Source organism: Misgurnus anguillicaudatus, chromosome 25 (genome assembly GCF_027580225.2).
Source record: "Misgurnus anguillicaudatus chromosome 25, ASM2758022v2, whole genome shotgun sequence".
NCBI classification, from domain to species: Eukaryota; Metazoa; Chordata; class Actinopteri; order Cypriniformes; family Cobitidae; genus Misgurnus; species Misgurnus anguillicaudatus.
In genome coordinates this window covers 18,279,384-18,306,185 of record NC_073361.2, presented here as the reverse complement: position 1 = coordinate 18,306,185, position 26,802 = coordinate 18,279,384, and the positions used below count along the sequence as shown (strand labels likewise).

At 40.5% G+C, this 26,802-nt stretch overlaps 2 protein-coding genes across 3 annotated transcripts; both read right to left on the bottom strand.

The window, feature by feature from the left end:
• Nucleotides 1-45: 45 nt before the first annotated feature.
• Nucleotides 46-21,702, bottom strand: ezh2 (enhancer of zeste 2 polycomb repressive complex 2 subunit). Of its 2 annotated transcripts, none has more exons than XM_055181832.2 (20): nt 21,313-21,702; nt 18,923-19,046; nt 18,629-18,730; nt 16,852-16,971; nt 16,648-16,768; nt 16,332-16,511; nt 14,320-14,422; nt 14,066-14,229; nt 13,892-13,989; nt 13,510-13,753; nt 13,181-13,350; nt 12,434-12,528; nt 11,695-11,735; nt 11,443-11,568; nt 5,621-5,799; nt 3,251-3,346; nt 3,075-3,156; nt 2,911-2,991; nt 2,735-2,819; nt 46-1,195 (listed from the first exon to the last, which is right to left on the bottom strand). In XM_055181832.2, exons 2-20 carry the CDS (start codon nt 19,037-19,039, stop codon nt 1,135-1,137), a joined length of 2,265 nt encoding a protein of 754 aa, XP_055037807.1. In that variant the 5' UTR covers nt 19,040-19,046; nt 21,313-21,702; the 3' UTR covers nt 46-1,134. The 2 variants fall into 2 exon arrangements, with proteins under 2 accessions (XP_055037807.1, XP_055037806.1); XM_055181831.2 differs by having other exon boundaries at nt 18,602-18,730; nt 21,313-21,701.
• A 1,358-nt stretch (nt 21,703-23,060) lies between these two features.
• Nucleotides 23,061-26,534, bottom strand: pdia4 (protein disulfide isomerase family A, member 4). The gene is made up of 10 exons (XM_073864210.1): nt 26,236-26,534; nt 25,857-26,013; nt 25,564-25,769; nt 25,309-25,447; nt 24,996-25,201; nt 24,744-24,902; nt 24,511-24,657; nt 24,260-24,421; nt 23,890-24,123; nt 23,061-23,704 (listed from the first exon to the last, which is right to left on the bottom strand). The coding sequence occupies exons 1-10, from the start codon at nt 26,321-26,323 to the stop codon at nt 23,289-23,291; spliced, it is 1,914 nt and encodes a 637-aa protein (XP_073720311.1). The 5' UTR covers nt 26,324-26,534; the 3' UTR covers nt 23,061-23,288.
• Nucleotides 26,535-26,802: the final 268 nt, after the last annotated feature.

The window sequence follows — 26,802 nt, the reverse complement described above, 5'->3', positions numbered from 1 at the left end:
CAGCTTTCCTCATTAAACATGTCAATGAACATTACAGCATAAGAATTATTTTCAATGTTTATTTCAATGTTTTGTCCCTGTAAACAATTAAACAGCACCTTGTAATGAGAAGCAGAAAGACGGAGTGGTCAAAACCCTTGGTTAGAAAGAGTTGGGAGTTCAAAGGTGAACAGTGAATGTGTCAGGAAAGATGTAACACCATAATTGCTTAATCACAGCAAAGGATAGCATCAATAAATTATACAAAACTGATTTATGCTGATAAAATAAATACAGTCCTTAAGCTTTCATAAGTCAAGCACAGTATTATTGCTTTGATTCTTAAAAACATCCCAGATTCAGAACGAGTGATTGTTTTTCCACTTAATACGGGACAAAAAAGCACCATGACAAGTTAATCACCCTATCCTATCTTTAGTGACATCTAGCTCGTAGCTGCGACTTTGTCTGGATAGACTTTACAAAAACAGTATAGAATAACAGCAAACAATGGTGAGTTACCTGATTCCTACGCCATCTGAAACATTTGTTCATGCATACAATGGATATACTGTTCAACGACATTTCAGGAAATCTAATTCAAGAAACTATTCAGTGTTTTTCAACATTTCAAGGCACTGCAAGATTATGATACTGAGCCAAGCGCTTTCATTTTTATCTTTACAGCAACTGTGCGTTGGCACCCCTTAATTACAAGCGAAAATGAAAGTGACTTTGGTTTCCACAAAGAGCAAAACTTTGAAAAGAAGCCAGAGTTTATGCAACCGTACAGTCGGTACTGCAATGTAAAATTTGGTCCAAATGTGGAAATTGTTATAATTTACAGCAACAAGAACAAAAATACAATCCAGAATTCAATACAATGGCCCATTTTATGAATGGTTTGCTGCAGCTGTAAACATGACAGAATGTTCAAGTTATTATAAACAAAAGTGTATCCCAGAGTAAACCTGTTGGTCGAGTAAAAAAAAAGACAGGAAAAAGAGTCTCCAAAAAATCACTGTTAAAAAGTTATCAAATAGATGCCCTTGTCCTATAAAATCCATTATCTAAACTGTATTGGAAATGCGTGTGGAGAGAGAATTCCTGAAGAGTGTAAGGCATTTGTTCAAGGAGGTAGATGGGTTCACAGACTCATTGCATTTCCATTTCACGTTCAATGCCCACATATTTCAGAGCATCAGCTTGACTGTATCTGAAAAAGATATGAAAATAACAATAATTATAACACAGCCGTTTTACACCGTATTGCATAAAATAGAGTAAAAAGACTGCAATCCCAACTAAAAAATTTTGCAATTTACGGTTTTGTACATAAAATCATTCTACATAACGTAAAGAACATTTTGTGAAAATATAACCTTGATATCTTTAAAATTGACTGAATAAGGTCATGTCAATATGAAATTAAACTTTAAATTAGATTGAGACTTAAAGGTGCAGTGTGTAAATTTTAGGGTTGCGAATTGCAACAAAAGGCTCAGTCCACTGCCCATCCCTTTTGAAACACATAGAGAAGCTTCGGTAGCTGCCACCAGACAAACATGTCATCACCAGAGACAACCTAGTAAAAAAGTTTGTCCGTTAAGGGCTTCTGTAAAAAATTGCCGGCACAAAATGGCGACTTCCATGTAAGGGGACCCTCCGTGTATGTAGATAAAAACGTCTCATTCTAAGGTAATAAAAACATAACGCTTCATTATGAAAGGTCTTTATAAACCCCTGATAATATAGTTTTGTATATTATTTAGCATTTCTGTCAAGAGATCCTTCTAAAAATTACACATTGCACCTTTAAGCCTGTTTTTTTACAGACAGGGTCACATTTGTAGATTAAAGGATTAGTCCATTTTCTTAAAAAAAAATCCAGATAATTTACTCATCAGCATGTCAATCAAAATATTGATGTCTTTCTTTGTTCAGCTGAGACGAAATTATGTTTTTTTTTTAGGAAAACATTCCAGGATTTTTCTCATTTTAATGAACTTTAATGGACCCCAACACTGAAACTGCAATTTTAAACTTCATTTAAACTGTAAGAAGGACTCTAAACGATCCCAAACGAGGCATAAAGGTCTTATCTAGTAAAACAATTGTCATTTTTGGCAAGAAAAATAAAAAATATGCACTTTTAAACCACAACTTCTCGTCTTTCACAACTGATGCGCCCACATCACACAAACGGTCACATGTTACATATATGAAACGCACATTTGCGGACCATTTTAAACAATAAACTGAAACAAAGACATTAATTAGTATCATTCCACATACAACAACGTCAGAATGGTCCTCTTTCTCCACACTTGTAAACACTGGGGCATAGTTTCGCATACGTCATCCGTGACCTCTTGACGTGATGACATATTACATGAGGTCGCGCTGACGCATCACAGGACCGGAGATAGACGAGAAGTTGTGGTTTAAAAGTGCATTTTTTTTTTTTGCCAAAAATGAACTTTGCTAGATAATACCCTTATGCCCCATGTGGGATCGCTTAGAGTCCCTTGAAACTACAATTTTAAACTGCATTATTAAGTATAGGGGTCCATTAAATTCATTTAAAATGAGAAAAATCCTGGAATGCTTTCCCCTAAAAACTTATTTTCTTCTCGACTGAACAAAGAAAGAGACCAACATTTTGGATGACATGGTGGTGAGTAAATTATCTTGATTTTTTTTAAGAAAATTGACTAATCCTTTAACATGCATGGGTAAGTGTGCGATTTTCTACCTGTAGTCAAAGAAGAGTTCCTCTCCAGTCTGTATGGCTCTCTTCGCAAATATGCCAATTCTGTGATCCCCATTAACCATCATGACTGTAAGGGGCAAAAAAAAGATCAAACCACGAGATCAGAATATACAGTCTCCTTCCTGTGATTTATTTGCACAGCATTTCGAATGATATACCTTTTGCATAGCAGTTGGGGTTCACAGAGTGGTTGGCAAACCTGATCTTGTTTCCTTTCCTAGTTGCGTCAACGACAAAGTCTGTGGGTAAAAGTTGGGAGGTTTTTAGCCAATCGGAAAGCAGCCATGGGTAAAGTGAAAGTTTTTAGACTGAGGTGAGTTACCGTTATTCAGATTAAACAGGAAACTGCACATGTATTTGTCATAGACCTTGCCTCTGCGGTCTGCTTCATCTTGGGAGATGATCTACCGGTGAAAAAATAGAAACGTGTCATTTTAGAGGAAACGCATCGTTTTGAGAGATGAAACCGGTTGATGTGTGTAATATACAAATTCTCACCTCCCCACAGTACTCGGAGATGAACTCATTTTTCTGAACAGGTTCTTTGATGAAGATGCCCCACCCAGCCACGTCAGAAGGTGCGAGTAACAAGTGCTAAAAAAAAAGTAAATTTTAAGTAACACAACCCCAATTTAGGGCTGCAACAACGAATCGATTAAATCGATAAAAATCGATTACTAAAAGTGTTGGCAACGAATTTCATTATCGATTCGTCGTGTCGCGTGACGCAGAGACGTTTAATTAAAAAAAAGAAAAAAAAAACACTTCAGTTAAGCGCGGAGCGGAGTGAACACACTCGTGCTGCGTCCCAAACAGCCTATTTCTATACTATATAGTAGGCAAAGAGTATGAGAAGTAGTGCTTTTCGCCTACTATATAGTATGGAAGTATGCGGTTTGGGACGCAGCGTCGGTCTCTCTCGCGCACTGTTGCTTGCAGAGTTCGGCGGCTCATAGACAGGGCGGAGAAAAGACAGGGCGGCGGGAAAAAGATGGGAAAAAAACAGCAAAGGTAGAGGAAAACCACATGTCAGTGTTTTACTCATCCCAAACGTAAGCGCGTCACCTGGAAGTTAGCCGGCAAAGAGGTAAACAAACAAAGACGACACGCTTATGCTTTATGGAGCGACGACAGCGGGTAAAAAAGTTTCTAGAACGAATAAAAAACTCCAATGACAAACTCCACTGATATTAAACAATGAAATAAAACTTTGAGAGGGAGTTGTATGAACGCTTTTCCCCGTCATGGACCTGTACGTAAAATCATCGTGCCATCACTCTCCTGCTGCTCTTTCCTGCGCGCTCCAGCTCATGCCGACTGCCAAGCAAGTAGACGCGCGTGCCCGGCCCAACATTCAGTAAGTGCCGCCTTTTGTTACATAAACATCGTCTTACATTTTTTAAAGCGAAGTAATAAATGGTGTATTTGCATTTTGCGCGGGAGTAGAAGAAGCATTTTCCGTTTTGACAAGGCGCATGTATGTGGCCAAATGTAAATAGAACAGTTTTAACAAATGAGTTAGCTATCTGATCAGAGAAAACACATGAAGTCAAATATAAAGCTAAAGCTGTCACTGGGGCAGTACCCTTTATAAAAAGTCCTAATATGTACCATTTAGGTACAAATATGTATCTTTGAACTGCCAATATGTACTTTTGAAGTACTAATATGCACTTTTTGGGTACAAAGGTGTACCTTTTTTGAAAGAGTACTGTCCAGTGACAACTTTTGTACCTTTATTTCTAAGAGTGTACTCATTTACTATCTTTTTGATCCCATCAAGAGAGGCTTCTTGATGGGAAATGCATCATAAAAAGTCTATATATTTGGCAGATGTAAAGCATACATGTGTATTTTTTGTGTTAGTCCATTTTTATTTTATTTTATTATTATTGTAACAGCTCAGGTATGTTCAAGGAGCAACATGTTTGTGTAATTTCTAAAGATTTTTGTTCTGTTTTGAATAAGGGGTTGGAAATGAATGCTTTTCTTGTTTTTTGTTTTTTTATCCGATTCATCGATTAATCGAAAAAATAATCGACAGATTAATCAATTATTAAAATAATCGTTAGTTGCAGCCCTACCCCAATTCAATTCAGTAATATTATTAATTTAATTACAACCAAAGAAAATATTATTTAAAATTAAACTATAATGAATGTTATAGATTTTTGTTTTCCTGTATAGCTCAGTGGTAGAACATTTGGTTAACAGGGCAAAAGGTCATGGGTTCGAACGCAGGGAACACAATGATAAAAAATATATACGTTGAAATGCACTGTAAGTCGTTTTGGATAATGTTGATTTTTTGGGAAAAGTTCAAAATAATTTTAGGAAAATACTAAGCTAAATGTTTTTCATTTTAATTCCGGTGGCGGCTCGTGACTGTTCATCCGAGAGGCGCAAATTCTAAATAAGTGTTTGGAGTGTCATGTGTGTTGCTTGCATTTTCAAAATATGTGTTTGTTGCGTCATGTGAACCATGTGCATCACGTGTTTTGTCAAAATAAGTGCCTGCTGCAGACGTGTCACAACCGTTTATGATAAAAGAGACGTTCACGTTCACAAAATACACGCAAGACACTCCCTTTACACTAAACTCTGATTACGCATGAGATTATGCGAGTATCTGGCAAACGCGAGCGTCTCTTTTATCATAAACCCTTTAGACGTGTCTGCAGCAGGCACTTATTTTGATAAGATACGTGATGCACACAGGATCTCTCAATGCACAGAACACATTTTGAAATTACGAACGACACACATGACGGGTTACATACATGTTGTAACTTGTGACGAACTTCGCATCGAGCGCCCTCGAAAAAATAAGTCACCAGTCGCCACTGCTTAATTCTACAATAAACAAACCTTCTTTGCTCCTCTCTGGATGCTGCAGTTCTTGCAGGAGACATTTTTACTGTCCCAGTGTTCGGCTGCCCCACAGGTGAGGCATAGGTCAGGGTCACACTCCCGTACGGCCAGGTAGCAAGGGCACTGCTTGGTGTTACATTGCGCCTTACAACGGCAACCTGGAAACCGATTCTGACCTGAAAATACAAAAAATACTGTTTAAACAACTTGACTTTAAACCTAAAATAGTGAGAAAAATTTTGGGGCAGTTTTGTCCAAATCGCAAAGCATGGATTATTTTTCAGTGTTTGGATATAAAAGCATGCTTAACTCTTTCCCCGCCAGCATTTTTCATGATTTTCACAAAAGTTTAATGCCTTCCAGAAAATGCTCCTTTTTAAATATATAAACATACAATATATGAAATAAAAGAGCAGACTCTCTGCTTTCAAACAAAAAAAATCTGTGTCATCCTACCTTCATGTGTTCTCTTTTTATCACCTCTCAAATATGTGTAGGTTTCATCAAAAACACCAAATTTTGAGCAAAAAGCAGAGATAATTTCATTTTTGTGAAGGACTTTTGATAGAGATCAGACGCAGAGCGATCTTTAAAACATACACGAACATACAGCTGTTTGCCCTAGGGCAATACTTCCGGTTTTTATAAGTTGCGGAATTGCAGTATAGGGCTAATTCGATCTACGTCATCAATGTTCGCGGCGGCCATATTGTTGACATAAAACTGTCAGTCTGTCAATTGACAAGCGAGGCAGCGTGGGTATTATGCATGGTATTATCGGTGTAATTTTTTTTAAAACCGCGCGATGGTGTGGGGTGTAATACACGGATGTTCTAACAACAGCAAAAAGAACCCCGGAATTAGTTTTTATGCGATACCGACTGTTAGAAAACATGAAAGGAGACAGAGGAGTTGAACCAGCGAAGGAGAGACTCCCAACAGCAAAGTCTGTCCCCATCATTTTACCACAGGTAACGTTAGGGATATATGCTCACAGCAAAGTCTGTCCCCATAATTTGATCATATATGGTTAGCTGTAAGCAGTGTCTGAAACTGCCCTTTCAAATGAGCTGCCATAAATTGAGACAGTTATTAAATTAGTATTAATAACTATATGAACATAATAATAGGTCTGGCATTGATAGGGAATTAAGGGCGTTTCACATAGTTTTGAAAATCGTTTTATATATAACAGAATAGCGGAGCTCACACCAAAACTATAACGATACAGATACAATGAATGACATCATTGGGATCACTTTCTGAGCGATTTTTCCCACCTGATGAAGGATAAACCATTGATAGCATTAAAATCTGTTTGAACTTCAAGTGCACGGCCACTTAAAATGACAGTGAAGCTCATTGCTGAGCTCTATAACATTAGATTACCTCCAGTTGCTGTGAAAGTTGACTACGTAATGCTTTTTAATCTACTACATTAACTAACTGTTATGCCAAAAGGTAAGAGATTACACAAACTATTAGATTCACTGTTTAGAGTTACGTGAAACGCAGCGTGTTGAGGACATCTGCAAAAGTTTTTATTACAAGCAATATTAAAGGCAAGTGATTTGCGCGAGTGCCGTGAGCGAATAAGCATAAATGTATTGTTTGGTGATGTGGACGATGATATAGTTATCGTTTTAGTTATAGTTATAATGTGAACGGCCCTTCAGTGCTTGTATGATGAATGCGGATACTGTATGAACGATATAGTTATAAATATCCGGATAAGTTACGGCTGGCAATAAGGACGGATCTTTACTTAAGGCTATTGGGAGGAGAGACTGCGCCGGGAGAGGCGGGTTGGTAACCCTATCCTCTAGTTTTCCAAGAGGAAGACACCCAAAGCTTACTACGAAGAGGAAACAAAGAAAACAACCCGAAGGCCCTCCGAGAGGCGGGATGAAAGAAGGGCCAACAAGGACGGATCACACGGTAACGAACGCAAGGATATCGGCAAAAGAGAAAATCCCAAGGAGGTGTGGGTGTGGCTGGGAAAAAAACACAACTCTGAGGGGACTTCACATCCACATGGGAAAGAAGAAGTGTGGTGTTGGTAGCCTGAAGCAACCTTGCACTGCCCCGGTGCGGGCGGGTCAGACAAATGGGATTCATGGTCGGGTTGACAACCACAGTACCAATGGGCCCAATGTTGCAGAGGCAGAGCAGGAGGAGAGGACAGAGGAGGAAGAAAGGGATGTTGATGAACCCCAAGAAGAGAACTCAGTAGCACCCCCAAGAACGGAGTTGAGACAAAGGGCCAGGAACTTAAAAAACCCACACAGAAGGAACAAAATCAAGTGGCCAAAGGCCAATGAGTTTGAGAAGTGGAGAAAGTTGGATGAACATCTGACTGGGCTACTGCAAAAAGCTCTGCGCGGGTCAGTGATAGCCAAGCTTAACCTGTTTGGGGAGATCCTGTATGAAGAATGCAGCAACAGGTTTGGCGAGGTGACTATCAAAGAAGCCTCAGTAAGATCAAAAGGCAGGAGAGAGAAAGAAATCGATGACCTGGTGATAAGCAGAAGGCAGCTCCGCAAGCGTTGGAGGAAGGCAGAAGAGCCTGAGAAGGAGGGTCTGAAAACCCTCTGGGATGAGATAAGACAACGTCTTGCTAACCTCAGGAGGGCAGAACGCATTAGAAGGCGGAGGAAAAGGAAGGAAAAGGAAAGATCCAGTTTCTTCAGAAACCCATTCCGGTATGCACGCAGCCTCCTTGAGGAGAAGACAAGCGGAATTCTGGATGTTTCCAAAGAACTGCAGGAATACATCCACACTCAGTATAGTGACCCAGCAAGGAATAAACCCCTAGATTCACCAGGTTATGTGCCTAGACCTTCAGAACCATCAGCCCTGTTTGATGCATCACCACCAAAGTTCAGGGAGATCAAGCAGGTGATCCAGCGGGCAAGATCTGCTTCAGCACCAGGCCCGAATGGGATACCTTACAAACTGTATAAGCACTGCCCAGGAGTGCTGAAGCTGCTGTGGACCCTGATGAGAACCACATGGAATAAGCAGACCATACCATCCGAGTGGCAGAGGGCAGTGGCAGTCGCTATTCCCAAACAACAGAACGCTAAGACCATTGAGCAATTTAGAAGCATAGCTCTATTGAATGTGGAGGGGAAAATTTCCTTCTCTGTGATGGCAAGAAGAGTGACCACCTACCTCACAGAGAACAACTACATTAATACCAGTTGTCAGAAAGCCGGGATTCCAGGTTTCCCTGGCTGTGTAGAACATGCTTCCATGATTTGGGAACAGATCCAGACGGCTAAAAGGGAGAAGACTGATCTGCATGTCATATGGCTAGATCTAGCAAATGCCTATGGGTCAGTGCCACACCTGCTGATTGCCCACACATTGGAATTCTTGTACATCCCAGACAACATCAGGACCATGATCATGAACTACTACCAGGAAATGTACATGTGCTTTGTACTGAAGAATGTCACTACTGGCTGGCAACAACTGGAAGTAGGGATCGCAATGGGATGTTCCATTTCTCCAATCCTCTTTGTGGCAGCATTTGAAGTGATCTTGATCGGGGCTAGGCAGGTGGTGGGTGGTGTCCGGCTGCCTGCAGGCCAGAGGCTCCCGCCCCTAAGGAGCTATATGGACGACATTACCTGCTTGTTACGAACTGCCCCATGTACAGTCAGGCTGCTTAAGAGGCTGGATGAGCTGATCACCTGGGCCAGAATGAAGTTCAAGCCGCAGAAGTCGAGGAGCCTCTCATTGAGAAAGGGGGAGAGAAATGACAGAGTCACCTTCACCATCAGCGGGGAAGACATCCCCCGCATCGCGGATCAGCCTATCCGAAGCTTGGGAAGACTGTACACATCTGGTCTCTCAGACAAAGATATGGGGAAAATCATCCTTCAGCAGCTACTTGAAGGCCTGTCTAGGATCGACGCTAGCCAGTTACCTGGAAAGTACAAGGTGTGGTGTTATTACTTCACCCTGTACCCAAGAGTGATGTGGCCTCTGAAGCTGTGTGAGGTTACCTCATCAGCAGTAAGCCGGATGGAGGCAAAAGCCAATTCCTTCATCCGCAAATGGCTCGGCCTACCACGATGCTTTTCGGCTGCTGGTCTGTATGGAGGTAATGCACTTCAGTTACCCCTAAAATCCATTACCTTGGGCTATAGGCAGGAGAAGGCAAGGCTGGTGATGGAATTAAGGGACTCCACCGACAGGACAGTGGCTGATGCAAATGCCAGAGTTGAGACTGGAAGGAAATGGAGGGCGAAGGAGGAGGTGCAGAAGGTGATTGGAAGATTACAACATCAGCAAATTGTGGGCATGGTCCAGACAGGGCAGGCAGGCCTTGGATGGAGCGAGCCACCAATTCTATGGTCCAAGGCAAGTAGGAAGGAGAGGAAGGACCTAGTGGTAGCAGAGGTCACCAGGATTGAGCAGGAGGAGCTCAGAGTAAGGTCTGTGACACAGGGGCAGCAGGGGCGATGGACAACGTGGGAGGGCATCGCGAGCCGAGCAATCAGCTGGGCAGAGTTCTGGAAACTGCCACAGGCTCGGCTCAGTTTCCTCATCAGGGCAACATACGACACCCTCCCGTGCCCAAAAAACCTCCACCAATGGCTTGGAACAGAACAATCCTGCGATCTCTGTGGGACTATCAACGCCTCACTCCAGCATGTTCTATCAGGCTGTAAAACAGCGCTGATACAAGGTCGGCTTAGATGGCGGCACGACCAAGTGCTCAGGAAGTTGGCAGAGGTGCTGGAGAAATGTCGGCAGGAGGCAAACCAGCAAAGTCCAACACAGAGCCGATCTAGGATCCACTTCCTCAGGCAGGGTGAATCCGCAAGGCATACCAGCAAGAGACCACCCGCCAAGTTATTAACATCAGGGGCGGAGTGGAAGATGGAAGTAGATCTGGGAAGGCAACTCCATTTCCCACAGGAGATATGCAGCACCAAATTAAGACCAGATGTGGTGCTGTGGTCTGTAGCTGTAAAGTCAGTGATACTGATCGAGCTGACAGTGCCATGGGAGGAGGGACTGGAAGCTGCATATGAGAGAAAGAAGGCAAAGTACACAGACTTGGTCGCGGAGTGTAGAGAAAGCGGATGGAGTGTGAGGTTGTACCCGGTGGAAGTGGGAGCCAGAGGCTTTGTGGGCAGATCAACATCATGCCTGCTCAGGGACCTGGGACAACGAGGAGCCATACTGAGTAGATCCACTAAGGAGCTCTCTGAGGAAGCAGAGAAAGCAAGCCACTGGCTCTGGCTGAGACGACGAGACAAGGCTTGGGGAGTCAATTAGGCTTTGCTGCAGGGGGTGTCAGGGAGACGTCCCTGGTCACCGCCCCGCCACCAGGAGACGTACTGGGTCAAGGGGCGAAACGTTAATGAGTGGTGGTCCCCAGCTGAAGACCCTGCAGCAAAGCCATGTGGTATGCGGCCAGGTTTAGGCCTGCCTCAGGGAAGAGGACGCCCCTGCCATGCATAGTCCTCCAGGCACCGTAGGAGGTGCGACAGGCCTAAGGCCCAGCAGAAAGACCATCTCGCTGTAATGAATAATGGGTCTATTTGATATGGTTCCACAATAATCAAGCTCATCTTCTCTTAATACAGACGAGATTAAGCCATTAGGCTACTGCTCCGCTCGACTCAAATCTACGTGCGGCTAGGGGCAGGACAGATGTCATGTCAACAAGATGGCCGCGGCTAGCGACTTCCGGTGTTTGCGAATAAGCCCTATTGCAGATTGACGAGATAACTCGTCAATGGCGGGGAAAGAGTTAAACTGTCTGACTGGTGTGTGTGTGTGTGGGTGTGTGTACTCACATTCTGAGCTACACTGGCAAAATTTCTCGCAGAAGTTTTGGGCAGTGACACAGGGGCAAGAACTGTCACATGGCTGGCGAGGGTGGTCACATGGTTGATAGTTGTACACATGATTGGAGGAACCATCTGCAAGCAGACATTTGATGTATATGTAATGCAAACTTCTGCATCTTTAGAAATCATCACAAGTGCTTGTGACCAGCATGCAATCTTATGAGACAATGTAGCCTTTTTGACTTTTAAACTACAAACCTTTTTTTAATTGAATTTTTCTACAATGTGTGGCCCATAACCTAGAATAAACCCAAAGAAAGAACAGTTAAAATTGTTCAAATAATAATGTATTTGCTGAAATGTTCTTTAAATGGAAAACACCCCCGTTTTTAAATATTTTACTACGTTCTTCCCTCAACTTAGACGAACCAACACACACCCATCCCTTTCAATGTGTGCTCCTTTAATCCCTGTACAGCGCGTCGTGAATTTGTTAGCATTTAGCTTAGCCCCATTCATTCCTTAGGATCCAAACAGGGACGAACCCAAAAGCCACCAAACACTTCCATGCTTTCCCCATTTAAAGACTGTTACATGAGTAGTTACACAAGTAAGTATGGTGGCACAAAATAAAGCGTGGCGATTTTGTAAGCGGATAAAAAATGAGAACTATATTGTATGACGGAAGAGCACTTAGTTTGCAGCACTTCGACCTCGGGCGCAGTAGTATTGATGGATGTTTGCGCGAGAGGGGGAGTAGCGCCAAGTCTTAAAATAGGGAAAACATGGAAGTGTTTGGTGGCCTCCAAATTCATCCCTGCCCGGATCCCAAGGAATGAATGGGGCCAGGCCAAATGCCAACACATTCACAACGCGCTGCACAAAGATTAATTGCACACATTGAAAAAAAGATAAGTATGTATTAATTCATCTAAGTTGAGGTAAGAACATAGTAAAATATGGAAAAACTGTGTTGTTGTTCTTTTAATGGCATAACCTATGTTTTCTCTTTTTCTTCCTTTGAGGAGTATCTTCATCCACTGCAGGTGCACGTGCAATAATGCTGGATTCTTTTACCCTGAATTCATAAACCTTAACAGATCCCAAAACAAAAACAGTATGAAGTATTTGTACAAACAGTAAGATTTAATGCTACAGCTTTTCTTGAATGCTATTGAATCACTTCCTACCTGTTCTTGGTTCTTATTGGCTGTCTATACTTCTTTATTTGGTTTACATATAATTCCTTACAAAGCTAAAATGTTTAATATTAAAACAAATCTTTTTGAAATTAAAGAAATGAGTTTTAAAAACAACAATCAAAAGGTTTTTAAAAGGAAAGTTGAACATTTGTAATCATTTATTTAGTCTCACGTTTCATTTTTTTTGTTTGTTGTGATGACCACAAAGGAAGACATTTTAAAGAATGTTTGCAACCAAACCGATCAGAGGCTCCATTGACCTCCATAGTAGGAAGAAAAGAATACTATGGAAGTCAATGGGGTCTCTGATCGGTTTGGCTACAAACATTCCCCAAAATATCTTCCTTTGTCTTTATCAGAACGAAGACATTTTAGGGAACTATCCCTTTAAGATCAAACATATTTCAGTTAACTGATCTTCACCTTTTGAATTGTAGTGCAAGTGCATTAAATATTTGCAAACATGTTTTTAATTACGTATTGATCTGTATGTCTATACATAAACACAAAGTAACATGAACAATACAAAATATTCAATGTACCTGTCTGCAGGTCTTTGTGCCGATGAGCCTGGCGATAGCGCAAAAGTTGTCATAGTATGTGCCGATCAAAACTCTGAAAAGAGACGCCTCTGCTCCGCTCCAGTCCACGTTTTCAGGAGGCTCTGAGCTCAACTTCAACTTCACCGGAGTCTGACAGCGAGAGTTTGCCTCTGTAAAACATGCATCTTCACATATAACACTACTACCGAGCTAACACCTCATAATAAGCATCATCACATTACTCAATGCTTAACAGGCCATTAAATAAATATTTCACCAAATATATCCAGTGATGTGGTTCCAGTTCATATTATCCCCTCAATCTCTACCTGAGGAACTGGTGGTCTCATCCTTTTTGTCATCGTCATCTTTATCATTACAGTCAATCCCATCTGCCCCACCCTCTCGATCGCTGTCTGTGTCTTTAGTCTCAGCGTTAACTGTTGGGGTGCTGGGTCTGCTGCTGCTACTGCTGTTTGGGAGTCTGCCTCTGCGCCTGCCCACTGTGCGCTTAGACGGGGTCTTGGGACGCTCAGCAACCACACCTGCTGGGTACTCCCTTACCATACCATCCTAAAAAGAGCCATATGCCACTTTCAGTATGACATCACAGACAAATTCAAAATGATACTAACCTTAAACCAACTTTTTCATACTTCATGAAGTTTTCTGATTGTCTTCAGGGCTTTATTTCAGATATAATACACTTGCCTGAACCGTATACATGTAGCAATAAATACCACACGGTTTGCCGTCCTCCAGACTTTCCACGTTCTTGCGCTTGTAAGTGTTTGGGGTTGCATGAAAAGCTGTAAATCAATGAAAGAAATTTCAGTAAATAAAGCCAAAGTTTCAAGGAGAGCATTTAATGCGGTGTTCGCTTACGATGAAGAAAGCAGTCGTATTTGAAGCAACGCCTGCAGAAAAGCGTGTGGAAGGAGTGCAGACTCTGCTCTCTCTGCACAGACTTGGCGTTTGGTCCATCGATGTTGGGCGTACACTCGGGTGGGAGGGCTCCTGGGAGCTGCTGCTCAGTGAGCTCTTTATACCTGCAGAGAGAGGAAGTGACATCGCTAATCAGAATATTGGAGTTCTGGGAAACATCTGCTGGGATTGTTTCATGAACATATCCGACATACTTCTCTTTAAGTTCTTCAGGTGAGCCTTTATCAGGAAACATGGATGAAATGGCTTCAAAGATTTTATCGGTGGGGAATTTTTTTGATCCGTCACTGTTGTGACCTGTTGCACGGGAAAACAAGAAACAGAGATTGCGATCAGATTGAGATTATGGAACAACGAGACATTGTATAATATACAGTCTGTTGTATGCAACTAAAGTCTGAACAGCTACCTGCTGGAATTTCATAAAACTCAGCATGCCATAGTTTTAAATAGTAAATTTCACTTTTTTTAAAAACATAGTGACTAAGTTATCTTAACACATTTTAATAGCTTTTGTATCAGAAGAACTACGAATTAACACTTATGCATTACATACAAGGTACATCTGGCATCTATTTAAAGTAATTAGTACACTTGTACCCAGTGGCGGTCGAGTTCTTTTTCGAGGGCGCAAGATGCAAAGCTCGTCTTAACATGACACATCATGCAAACTGAATCACGTGTGATGTCAAAATTCAAGCCTGCTTCAGACGCTTCAGAGGGGTTTATGAGATGCTTGCGTTTGCCAGATACTCGCTTAATCTCATGTGTAATCAGAGTTTAGTGTTAAGATTTTGTCTTGCGAGTATTTTGTGAACGTTAGTGTCTCTTTTATCATAAACCCTTTCAACGCGTGTGCAGCAGGCACGTATTTTGACAAGACGCATGATGCACATGGTTTACATGATGCAACAAATGAAGAGTTTCGTTGCAAAACGAGATAAATCAATTTTTTTTATTTTTGTCAAAACATGTTTATTATTATGTTATCATGTTATTATTTTGTTTTATGGTGCTACTTCGCTGTATTTTTTAAGTTATGAAGGTTTAAATCAAAACAAACCAACTGCAGTTGCATTGAAATTAATTGGAACGCACAACCAAAAAACGAGATTTCTGAACAATTTAAAAAACGGTCGTTATCTCGTTTTGCAACGAAACTCTTCAAATACATATTTTGACATGATGAGTAACACGCGACACTCCGAACACATATTTTTAATTTGCGCCCCTCCGAAGAGAAGTCACCGGCCGCCACTGCCTACAGGGTTCCCACACCTTAGTTAACTTTAAATTTAATGAATTTCCAGGTCCAATACCCTCAAATACAAGGACTAAAGCCCGATTTATAGTCGTGCGTAATTTCTACGCCAATTTCTACAAGTTGCTGTTTCTTCTTCGTTTGTGGGTTAACTTGCCAAGCTGCTTCTTCTCTGCGGAGGACGACGCAAAAGTATAACTGAAAAACGACGCAGAACCTACACCGTCGCGGCTAAGCCGTAGGACCTACACACGACTATAACGAGCCCTTAAATGTGGGGACACATTTCAGGTGAGAGCAAGGTTACATCGTGTTACCTTTGAAGATACATTGTTACATTTCCCTTTCGAGGGAACTCGTGCTGCGTCACTGCGGTGACACTTTGGGGACGCCTCCAGGGGTAAGTGCGTCTGAATGTGTATATCAAATTCAACCAATGGTGAGGCTTTACGACGAAGACAGGGTGACGCGGGAGCGAGGAAGTATATCGCTATTTGAAATATTGCCAAAGACGGCATTACAGGGATGCAAGAAGTATGGCAAGGGAGACGCAGCATCTCATTTCCTTCTCAGGGAACAACAGTTACATACGAAACCCGAGACGTTTTCATGTGTCAAACACAACTATACAAAAAAGCATTTTGGTATGAATCAACATTTGCGTACAGAAGATATAAGCATTTAAAGTGAACAGTTTAGCACGCGTGCTTAAAAAGTCTAGAATTTTTATGATATTATCATACACTACACACGGAATAATATGGATTTTTTTCCAGAAAACCTCTAGCATTAAATAGATTTAAGCACTTTCAATGATCTGTATCTATGTGTGTGTGTACTTTTTATAAAACTTCCCAGGGCCTTGAATTTTTTTCCCTCAGATTCACCAACTTTCAAGGACCCGTGGGAACCCTGTGCCTATACCAACCATCTGCTCAGTCTTACTTTCAGAATTAGGTTGGTCCTTATGAGAATCTTCAGGGTCATCTTTTCCATCACAAAGGTCCATCTTTTCCAATTTGCAGTCGTGCTGATCTTCCTCATCATCATCTTCATCATTGTCACTGTACTGATTGAGCGCATTCACCAACTCCACAAAAATCTCATCATTTATAAATCCACACTCTATACATACAGAACAAAAAACAAAGTTTTATTTAAAAACCTGCACTTAATACAGTAACTGCAGAAATGTTAAATCTTTTTAAAAGCAGTAGTTACTTTTAGTATTAATACATTTTAAATAATAATAATTTTTTACCTTGATCACCATGCACTTTTCCATCATAGTTTTTAATAAGCTCTTCAATAAAGGTGCCATCTTGATCAAGGATTTCATCACCCATGTATGGGATGTTGTGCAATACAGTCTCATCTTCAACCTTGAACAGAATGCAAGATTTATGGCAAATGGTTTTATCACTTGGAATTCTCAGACAGACACACAAATCTAAGTTTATTTTACCATAAAATTCTGCTGGAGTGGTGACCATGAGTACATGACTGGCACGGAGGCCACAGCGTTCAGGGTTTTGAGAGGAATGACTTGTCTGGAGAACTCGGAGAAGCCGCTGTCAACAGTGCACTGCAAAATTAAGAAGTTGTGTTTGATTTCAACTAGGGTATAATAAGAAAATAAAAAGGTACATCAGAATATATCCAGTATGTGGAAAACTATTCTACCAGTTACATCTTAATCATCTTATGACTGTTGGCACAAAAAAGCAACATAAAATGGTAACAGACATTTTGATCATCAATACTTACACAGAGTTACCCTTTTAGCTATCCTCTTTTAAAGGTCCTATTCTTTCTGTGTTTTTGAAGCTTTGGTTGTGTTTACAGTGCGCAATGTAACATGTGTTCATGTTTCACGTGTAAAAAAGGCAGTATTTTTTACACAATTGAATTATTTGTATACTGCTGCATCCCTAGCTGCGTTTACATGGACATTTGTAATCCGTTTAAATGATCAATCTGAATAAAAATGCTCCATGTAAACACCTCAATCGGACTAAAAAGTGCCAATCTGATTAAAAATCTAATCCGCTTGTTAGGGGTGGTTTATACCTTTTGTAATCCGCTCAAAAGGACATGTATACACTTGATCGGATGGATAACTGAAACTGGGACGCTCTGCGCATGTGCCATCTTCTTTTCTTTTAATGGCGGTTGGTAAACCCACTGAAAGGCGCATTTCCGCCACCTGCAGGACGGTAGTGTTGAGCATATTCACACGTGCAATGACGTAGATTGCCGTAATGACATGTGACGCAAATATTTGAGTTTGTTTTGTTGAAGGAAGTCACAAGAAGTGATTGTCTTGTTAATCTTGTTCCTATTATCCTTCCAATTCCCCATAAAGTGATACAAGGCTGCGTTGTCCGGTCAGTACATGATTTATACTCTGATCCACAAACGCGTGTGTTTGGACTCGCTCTCGCGAACGGTCTGCGTGAAGTAAAATACGCTTTTTGGGCACACGTGAATGGGTGTTTTTGCTGCTGCTTTATAATCAGCTGAGGCACAAAGCAAATCTTGAAACAGCGTGAAACTATATTTGTGCAATGTGTCAAATTATCAAATCTGATGTAAATCTTGTGTCATATAAACACGCACATCAATCCGATCACATTATGAAGTGTTCATGTAAACGCTATGATAGGATTTATTAATCGGAAGGATTTTAATCCGATGGAGGTAAAATGTGTCCATGTAAACGTAGCTACTGTCCTCAAAACGGGCTGATGTCTTTCTTGTTCTACTAAGTCCCTCCTTCAAAAATATGTTTTGAGTTCTGATTGTGTAGTTTGTTAAGTGTGTTGTGATTCGACAGCAGCTTAACTTGCCGTTAGCTTAGCTGGCGACTGACTTATTCCTGTGGGCGGAGTTTAGTCAAAAAACTGTTCTAGTGACGTCATTAAAGCAGGAAACAGAGGGCTGTAGTCCAAACCGGCCATTCGCTGTAGGCTTTAAAAGACGGATTCTGTTATAGAAAATATATCGCCTTGCAGTGAACTTTGGGCTTTATCATTTTACAGGTATTATTTATGCTCTAACAGCAACATTAACTAGGGTTTAAAAAAATGGGATCAGAAAGAACGTGACCTTTTATTATGAGATTAGGAGCATCAAAGCTTGATTTTACATTAGGTATGTTTACATGCCACTGGACATGAACACAAATGTATCTGAATTAGCAGATAAGTTCGAACCTCTCTGGTCCCTCTTAAGGAGCTTACAGGTGTCATGATATGAACAGGCTGTATCCGTCTCAGTTTCCATTCCTGGTTCAATATGTCTGTACGCTCCAAGATCTTCTGTCTGTTGGAGTTGAACATGCTCTGCACAACAGAAAAACGCAAAACGTTTCAAAGTGAAAACATGATAAAGACGATCAGGCTGTTTTCCATGTCATCCATGGAAACTGAAACCTTTTCAGAATTACAATTATGGAAACATGAGTGCATCTGTGGCAAAAAAAAGTGACAACAGTGTTGTATTGGGAAGCTTTGATGTATTAGCCCATGGATCACCTTGACTTCGTCTGCCCTCCTGAAACGTTTGAGCTGCCGCAGTCGCATGTACTCAGACTTCACTCGCCTCCTCCAGCAAAGCGGACCTTTCTCCGATTTCCTCCCAGTCAATCCCATGATTTCCCTATAGACATATAAAGTGTAGTTTTATATTCATGTTGGACTATTTAAAAATTGGGTTTAAACCAACGGTGTTTGGTGGTATAATGGGAATTTAAAAGGTAGAACCTGATTGGATCCGATTGACAATTCTATAATACAAGTAAACCCAACTCTGTTGAGGTTATTTAACATTTTGCAGATATGTGGGCTGAATATGTAACAGACCAGCTGAGTTATTACGTGGCACGCTAGACTGTGACACAGTGTCATTTGTAAGTTCACAGGTTTCCACTCCTACAGTAAGTTTTCCCGGTGTCTGCTTAGCATTGCTAATTGTGTTACATACATTACTCAATTTGATTGATGAACTTTATTTCCATACTCAAGGTCCATTAAAACAAACAATATATAATACCAAATAGTACAATACACTCAAAAAGCCAGTTATACGAATGTTTTCTCTTAAGTGACTGGTATTGCACCACAGTAAACCAAGATTTGACAAATTTGCCATTTGGATGTTTTATCCAAGCATAACATTTTTCATTAAAGTAGGAAAGGATTGTAATTTTGTCTTACAGAATAAATCACTTGCACTGCTCCACCTTCCTACAGTTATTGCTCCGTGATCCTTATTAGCCCCTTTTCCACCGAGGCAGTTTAAGTGCTGGTTCGGAGCCAGAACCTAATTTCAAATCAGTTCTTTCTTTTTTAAAGTCATTGTAAGCAACTTAAAGCTTACATGATATGCTTTCTTTCTTAAAGAGGTGGTAAAGCGGAAGTTTTTGAAGGTTGATTGTGTGGTGTGCACTGTTACGTGTTCAAAAACGCATTATTTTTCACATATTTTACCCTTATTCTTCACCATTTCCATTCTCCTAAAAACTGGATATACAGAAATACACAATATGCTCTGATTCGTTAGCTGGCCCATTGTGTTGTGATTTACTATCTAAAGGGATCGCTACTGACTGTATAGCACTAGCATTAGTTTTGTCTTTACAGAATGAGTGTAGCCAAATATCTATCGCCCGAACTATGAGCGCATTATTACCAAAACAGACCATGGCTTTACTACAATGGCCAAACAAAACACAGACCCATGTGTAGTGTGCATGCGAGTAACAAAAACACCAAAACACCAACATTCGGAGTTCACTGGTGGGATTAAAAGAAGTTTGCAGGCGTTTGTCAGCACTTAGCTAACTGGCTAGCGGAGCAAAACATCATTGACCTATATTTACATCCTTCTACAAATAAAAGCATCCCAACATGGCACCACCCCCTTTATTGAGTGTTCCCGGAGGCACAGTTTGTGTACATTTTGGGTGTCACAATCAAGGACTCCTTTAAACCTAACCCAAAAAGGAGTAGTATAAAAAGATGTACAATAAATTCTATTACTATTAGCTATATCTTTATTAACCTTATTTGAATTAATATGAATCTTTATTTGGGGTGTTTATGTTATCTGGGTACTGAAATGACAGGTGCATGAGCTCTTTGGCACCCCTACTGGTAATATAACAATCTGAAGCAACATTTAACTAAAACTAAACCTTGCAACATGTAAAAAGATATGTATTTATTCAGACAAACAGAACAAAAGCAGATCTAGTAAATGCAATTGTACGATAATAAGACTTTAAAGTAATAAATTGCAGACAACTGAGATGATGTATTAACATGAAGACATGCGGTAGAGGATTATTATTTAACGTTATTAAATATCATATGAATATCGATATCTCGGTGTAATTTAATTCGTTTCAATGTTTTTCATTATGCTATGCAAAATTATAGAAATTATACTGCTAACTTTGAAAAAAAAAACAGCGAATGAACAATATATATCCACGTGCTAAATGGGCACACAAGAAGTTAATATTCACAAACATCAATCTGTTATATTTCAATGTTGACAGAACACTAAAGACAATCTGTCCACTAAGATGCTGGTTAATGCAGATTCCGCAAAAGTTTGACCAAAACACTGAATGACAATGAGAACAGCTCGTTAAGGGGATAACTAAGTCAAATAATCAGACACAATACTTATCATTACTTCCTTATATCACATTAACTTTATCACTACCTGTCAGCAGAGTAGTACATGTCTCATGTGATAACTAAACTGTCTATAATTTACCGAGACACAACTGGTGTCTTTAAAATGTTTATATTTGAAATTAACTCGCTAACTGGTTAGCTGGGTTATCTCAACCGAAGACTCAACGTGCTTAACATCCTGGCATAACTATTTTCATCTGTCTTTCTCTCGTACTTACCTGCAGGTGGAGATCAGTCCACATTCAATCGTGTCAGTTTTTCGTCCGTTTGTCAGCGCCGTCACCGGGTTAAGATGATCGGTTAAGTCGGCTAGCTAACTCAGCTAGCTCGCAACAGAGGGTCGTTTCAACCTCAGCACGTCCGCGTTACCAGTACCGGCGAGCCTCGATAAACAAAAGACAATCGCTCTTCTGCCTCTGTGTCTTGTAGTATTAGTTTTGTCAAGGGTCTATATCTTTTGGCGGAAACAGACTGTAACCGAATCTAAATTAAATTCGGGCTGTTTATAAATCTCAATATTTCCGTTTCTTTAAGTATTGAAACCCGCTCAGTCTGTCGTTTATACTCAGAATTCGCCGCCCACCTCGGGCACTGCAGAATCAACGAGCGCCAAACAGATAAACCAATCAGAAGCAGCCATGTTCGAGATGCTCAATATCATGGAATTTGATTGGTCGGGTGCTATACGGGAATCGACCAATCGGATGCCTGACTGCAGTGGGGGCCCAGGAGTGGGGGCCATGTGAAGAAGTTCTCTTTGTTCTTGATTTTGAACGAATACATTTTTTTGTAAAACCTAAAAACTGGCGCGCCAGTACTTGGATTTTTATTACTACCATGCCATCTGATTGCTAATGTGTTTGCGTTTTTTGGATCAAGTATAATGCGAATAAGGTTCGTGTATGTTTCTTTTAGTAAACTGGTCAGAAGGTAAACCACGCATAGGCTTGTAGCAAATACGGAAAACAAACATATTCATATAGCCTACTAGTCGATACAGTAAACATGTCATTCTGTTTTAGCTTTGATCTGTGCCACTTCCTTTGGACTTGGGTCAACTGGTTTATTTAGTACCACCCACTCCTAGAGAATCTCTTAAGAGGGCCATGACATCACCACACAACAGATCCGACCAATGCAGTTTTGCTTACTTAACATAAATCCAGTGACGTGGATGTTTGCATACACCAGCACCCTGTACCTACACTAAAACCACCAAGTAAACCCACTCAGTTTGCATACACCAGCACCCTGTACCTACACTAAAACCACCAAGTAAACCCACTCAGTTTGCATACACCAGCACCCTGTACCTACACTAAAACCACCAAGTAAACCCACTCAGTGTGCAATAAACATTAAGTTAATATCCAAAAACAGGTCAATGGCAAAATCCTGCATAGATTTATCAGTTGTAGTTTTCAGTCTAAATTTATAGTTGATAGATTTCAATATTAAAATCAATAACATAAAAACAGTCCAAGACATAATCTAGAACAGTGGTCTCCAACATGGTGCCCGAGTCTAGGAGTTGCCCACCAAAGAAAGCACATCATAAAATAAGTAGCTCTCAAGATTGTTTTATCCATTGTGGTAGCCCTTGATCACAAAAAGGTTAGAGACCCCTGATCTAGAGATTCAATCTTGGCACTTTAAGTCAGTAAGATGTTTTATTTTTTGTTTAACTCCATTCCTGCATCTATTGCTATATTCGTAATATTTATAATGTACACACAAATTTGGTGGAAGGACTTTTTAGCATGTCCACTTCACCTAGTCTTGTGTGTCTTTGGACTGTGTTCAGACCCCAAACCCACGCTAACACAGCAAGAACATGCAGTGCAGAATCCACACACAGAAAGACTTCCTAACACAGCCAGGACTCGAATCAGAAACCAAAGTCAATAACATGAAGCAGGATATTCATCACACATGACCTTCTGAACAATTCATGACAGCCACTCAATTTACATTTTACATTATTTTATTTAAAAGACTTGGAAGAAGAAATCTAATAAACAGTGCTTGGTTCGGAATGAAAATATTAAATGTTTTGATCCCAGAAACAAAAAAAATACAAAACCAGAAACTAAATCAAAACATTCTTTTTTTCTGAAGGTGAGCAAATTCCTCCAGATAACAACCATTTTATGGCAACTGCATTCATGTAAAGTTCATTGTTTCTTTGAATCTCTTAGAGCTCATCCTTCTTTTGTGATAATTTTGTGGCGTGCTTCTCCACAAATTTGCTCAGTTCCTCGAGGTCCCTTTTACCACCTTCAAATTTGATTGGGCTTTGCTTGCTGTTACTGGGAGCAAAGTAGATTGTAGGGAAACCCTCTACTTTATAACTCTCATGTGGCACATCATTGGCAGTGGCATCCATTTTGGCGATGACAAGATTCTTCTCATTCTTGTATTTCTTTCCGAGAGCCGTGTAATCTGGATCCAGCTTTTTACAGTGGCCACACCACGGTGCATAGAACTCAATTAGTACGTCTTTTTTGGTGTCCATCACGATGTCATCAAACGTTTTCCCAACTACAACCTTCACTGGTCCTTTGTTGCTTTTGGGAGTAGGTTGAGACTTTACAATGGGTTTCACTTTGCCTGTTAGAGACAAAAAGAAATGCGCATTGATTTTAACAATGGAAAAGACCTGTTGTCAAAACCCTAATCAAACAGATAATCCAAACTCTGATTTGTTTTTATTTGTATAAATAATTTGACTAAATTAAATAAATACATGACATGAAATGTTACTGATTAATAACACGCATCATAAACCAATTTACCTTTCTTAAAGGCTTTAACAAAGCTCCGAAGCACATCCGCATCAAATTCCTCTGGCTCCATGGCATATTTCTTTCCTCCCTCACCAAGAATGGCAACATTCACCTCTTCACCACTTTCACTCAGTCCAAGACTCTTCAATTCATCAGCAAAGTCTTCCTCATCCGCAATGGCAAATGTGTACTCTGGGAAGTCCTTAGCTACTTCAAGCACTTTGCTTCTCCAAAACTGTGTCGCTGTGGAATAGATAACAAATGCAGTTAGTAATGCACAAATGGGAACGAATCGAAATTGTATAGTGAGCTACAGGTTTCATCTTGATAATTTGTATAAAATAAAGCCACAGCCTTATCATGACATTATGATACATACCAACTCTGTAATCAAAGCTGAAGTCTACTCCATAATACACAACCACAAGAGGTCGTTTGGTGTATCTCTTGGCATCATTGCTCGGTTTTCGATGTCCGACCAAAGGTAGTATGTGTTTCTTGAAGAAATCTTGCAATTCTGAAGCAGGTGTGGAATCTTTAAGGAAAATATTTTTAAAAAATTATTTAGGAAAAGAACCCATAATCGGATCTCTAACATCATGTTGGAGATCGATACAAAACTTACTTTAATGGATAGTGAATGAGATGCTGGCTCATATTTAGATCTAAACTTCTCTGGGTGAAGCATGAGAACTTGTCCTGGAGAAGCTTTGAGGAATTTAGCAATTTCATCATTGAACACGTGTATAAACTTGTAGTCATCCCGCAGAGAGTTACCTTCAGGAAAAAAAAGGAAGAGTAGGCTATTGGTATCAAAAGTGTGTGTTTGTGACGTCTTACGCAAAGCGTCATTTTACACGTACATGCTTCTTGATAGATCTCGTATGCAGCATCTTCTTCACTGGAGAAAACGCCAATAATCACAACATCATCTCCGTCTTTGAGGAGCTCCTGAACTTGTTTGAGACTCTGCACTTGCTTTGAAGGAGTACCTGCTTGGTCTGACATGTAACCAACAATACCTACACAAAAACAAGAATGAGAGATTATAATCCTTATAAAGTAATTTTTTTTATAAAACATAGCATTTATAGAATGCAATGTAAATAGCATACCGAAATTCTCCCTTGGTCCATTATAGTCAAAGGCTTTGCCCTTTCTGAAGATTTTAAGCGTTGGGTAGCCACTAACCCCAAACCGGGTTGCCAAATCGCTCTCTGCGGTAGCATCAACTTTAGCCAATGGAATAGGAGGAGTGCGTTTGCTAAGCTCCTTAGCAGCCTTTTCATACTCGGGTGCAAGTCTTTTACAGTGGCCACACCTGTTTGAATATTTAAACACAATATTAGTACTGCACGGTAAAAAAAACATTCTGACAGAGCGTGCACACACATACAAGGGTACATGCAAAATAACTCGGATACAAACCAGGGTGCATAGAACTCCACTAAAATGATGTCAGCATTGTTCACAACGTCATCGAAATTATCCTTAGTCAGGACTAGGGTGGCCTCTGGTGGAGGTTTCCAGTCTGGTTGGGCAACTTCTTTAACTCGTTCCAAAATGTCTGCAAATTGAAAGTCACGTTCATACTGAATGAAACCTCAGAGCAACCTGAATCAATGACTTAAGGAAGAAATCAACTAGGCACACTATTTTAACAATACATTCAAGCTCACTCACCTTTCTCACTTCGGTCCCCATCATAGTCTATCGGTTCCCCTTTTTTCAAGATTTTGATGGTGGGATACCCAGACACCTCAAACCTACTGCCCAGAGCAGTAGCCTGGGTGGCATCAACCTTTGCCACTGGAATAGGCGGGTCGTTCTCTTTAAGCTTTTGGGCGATTTTCTCATACTCTGGAGCGAACTGTTTGCAGTGGCCACACCTGAAAAAGTTTAATGTTTGCACGATCAATATCGTTGGCAGCTGGCTGTGATGTGTCTTTTATTTATGTGGAGGCACTGGAACTTACCATGGTGCATAAAACTCCACCAGCACTGTGTCTTTGCCTTCAATGAAGGTGTCAAAATTTTTATCTGTCAAGACCAGCACCCCATTCTCCTCCTTAACTTCAGTGTCATCTGTATCATCATCATCATCATCTTCCTCACCAGGATTTTCTGCTGAATCTGAAATTAAAGTCAACTTAATGCACACCAAATAAATAATGCACCCATCATCCATTTTCTCAGAGATGCAAAGATGTTTAATATTAATTTCTTTGTTGCTAGGAAACGCCACGAAACATTTTAAACATGCAGCACTGCATTACAAAAGCTAGCTAAGTTAGCTAGCAACTGTGTAATCGTTGCATAACAATTTTAAGCTGTAAATATGCTTAACAATCTTACCATCATTTGCATCATCTTCACATCGGCCGGGTAATATAAAGTGTGTCACACCGAGCAGCACTATCAACAAAAGCGTAATCTTCCTCATTATCTCTGCCTCTTTTCGTTAGCTTAGCGAATTACACAAGCCTCATACACTGTTATTGGACTTCACAGCTATCTAAACTATTAATATTAGTAATACTTAGGAGAGCGTTTGCATTAAACGATGTGGCTCACGTCAACACAACTCATGCTTTCTGACTAAAAGCATTTTTCTGACTTTGCTTCCCCACGCCTTCACTTGAACTTGTCTGACTTGCCACGCTCCGATTGGCTGTCTGAGGAAGAATGTGGCCAATCATTAATCGCCACTCAAGTCCGTAACTCACGCACGTTCGAAACCGCAATTGGTGGTCTGCTGAGAGCTGCACGTTGATTGGATAGATTATTGTGAAAGGGAGGAGTCAAGATGCCGGAAGCGATAACTTGTAGCGAGTTGTGAAGCAATGTTTAAAGATTTGTTTGTTCAACTAATTCATTTTCATTTAAAATTCTTGAATTTTACATTTACGCTATTCATCAATT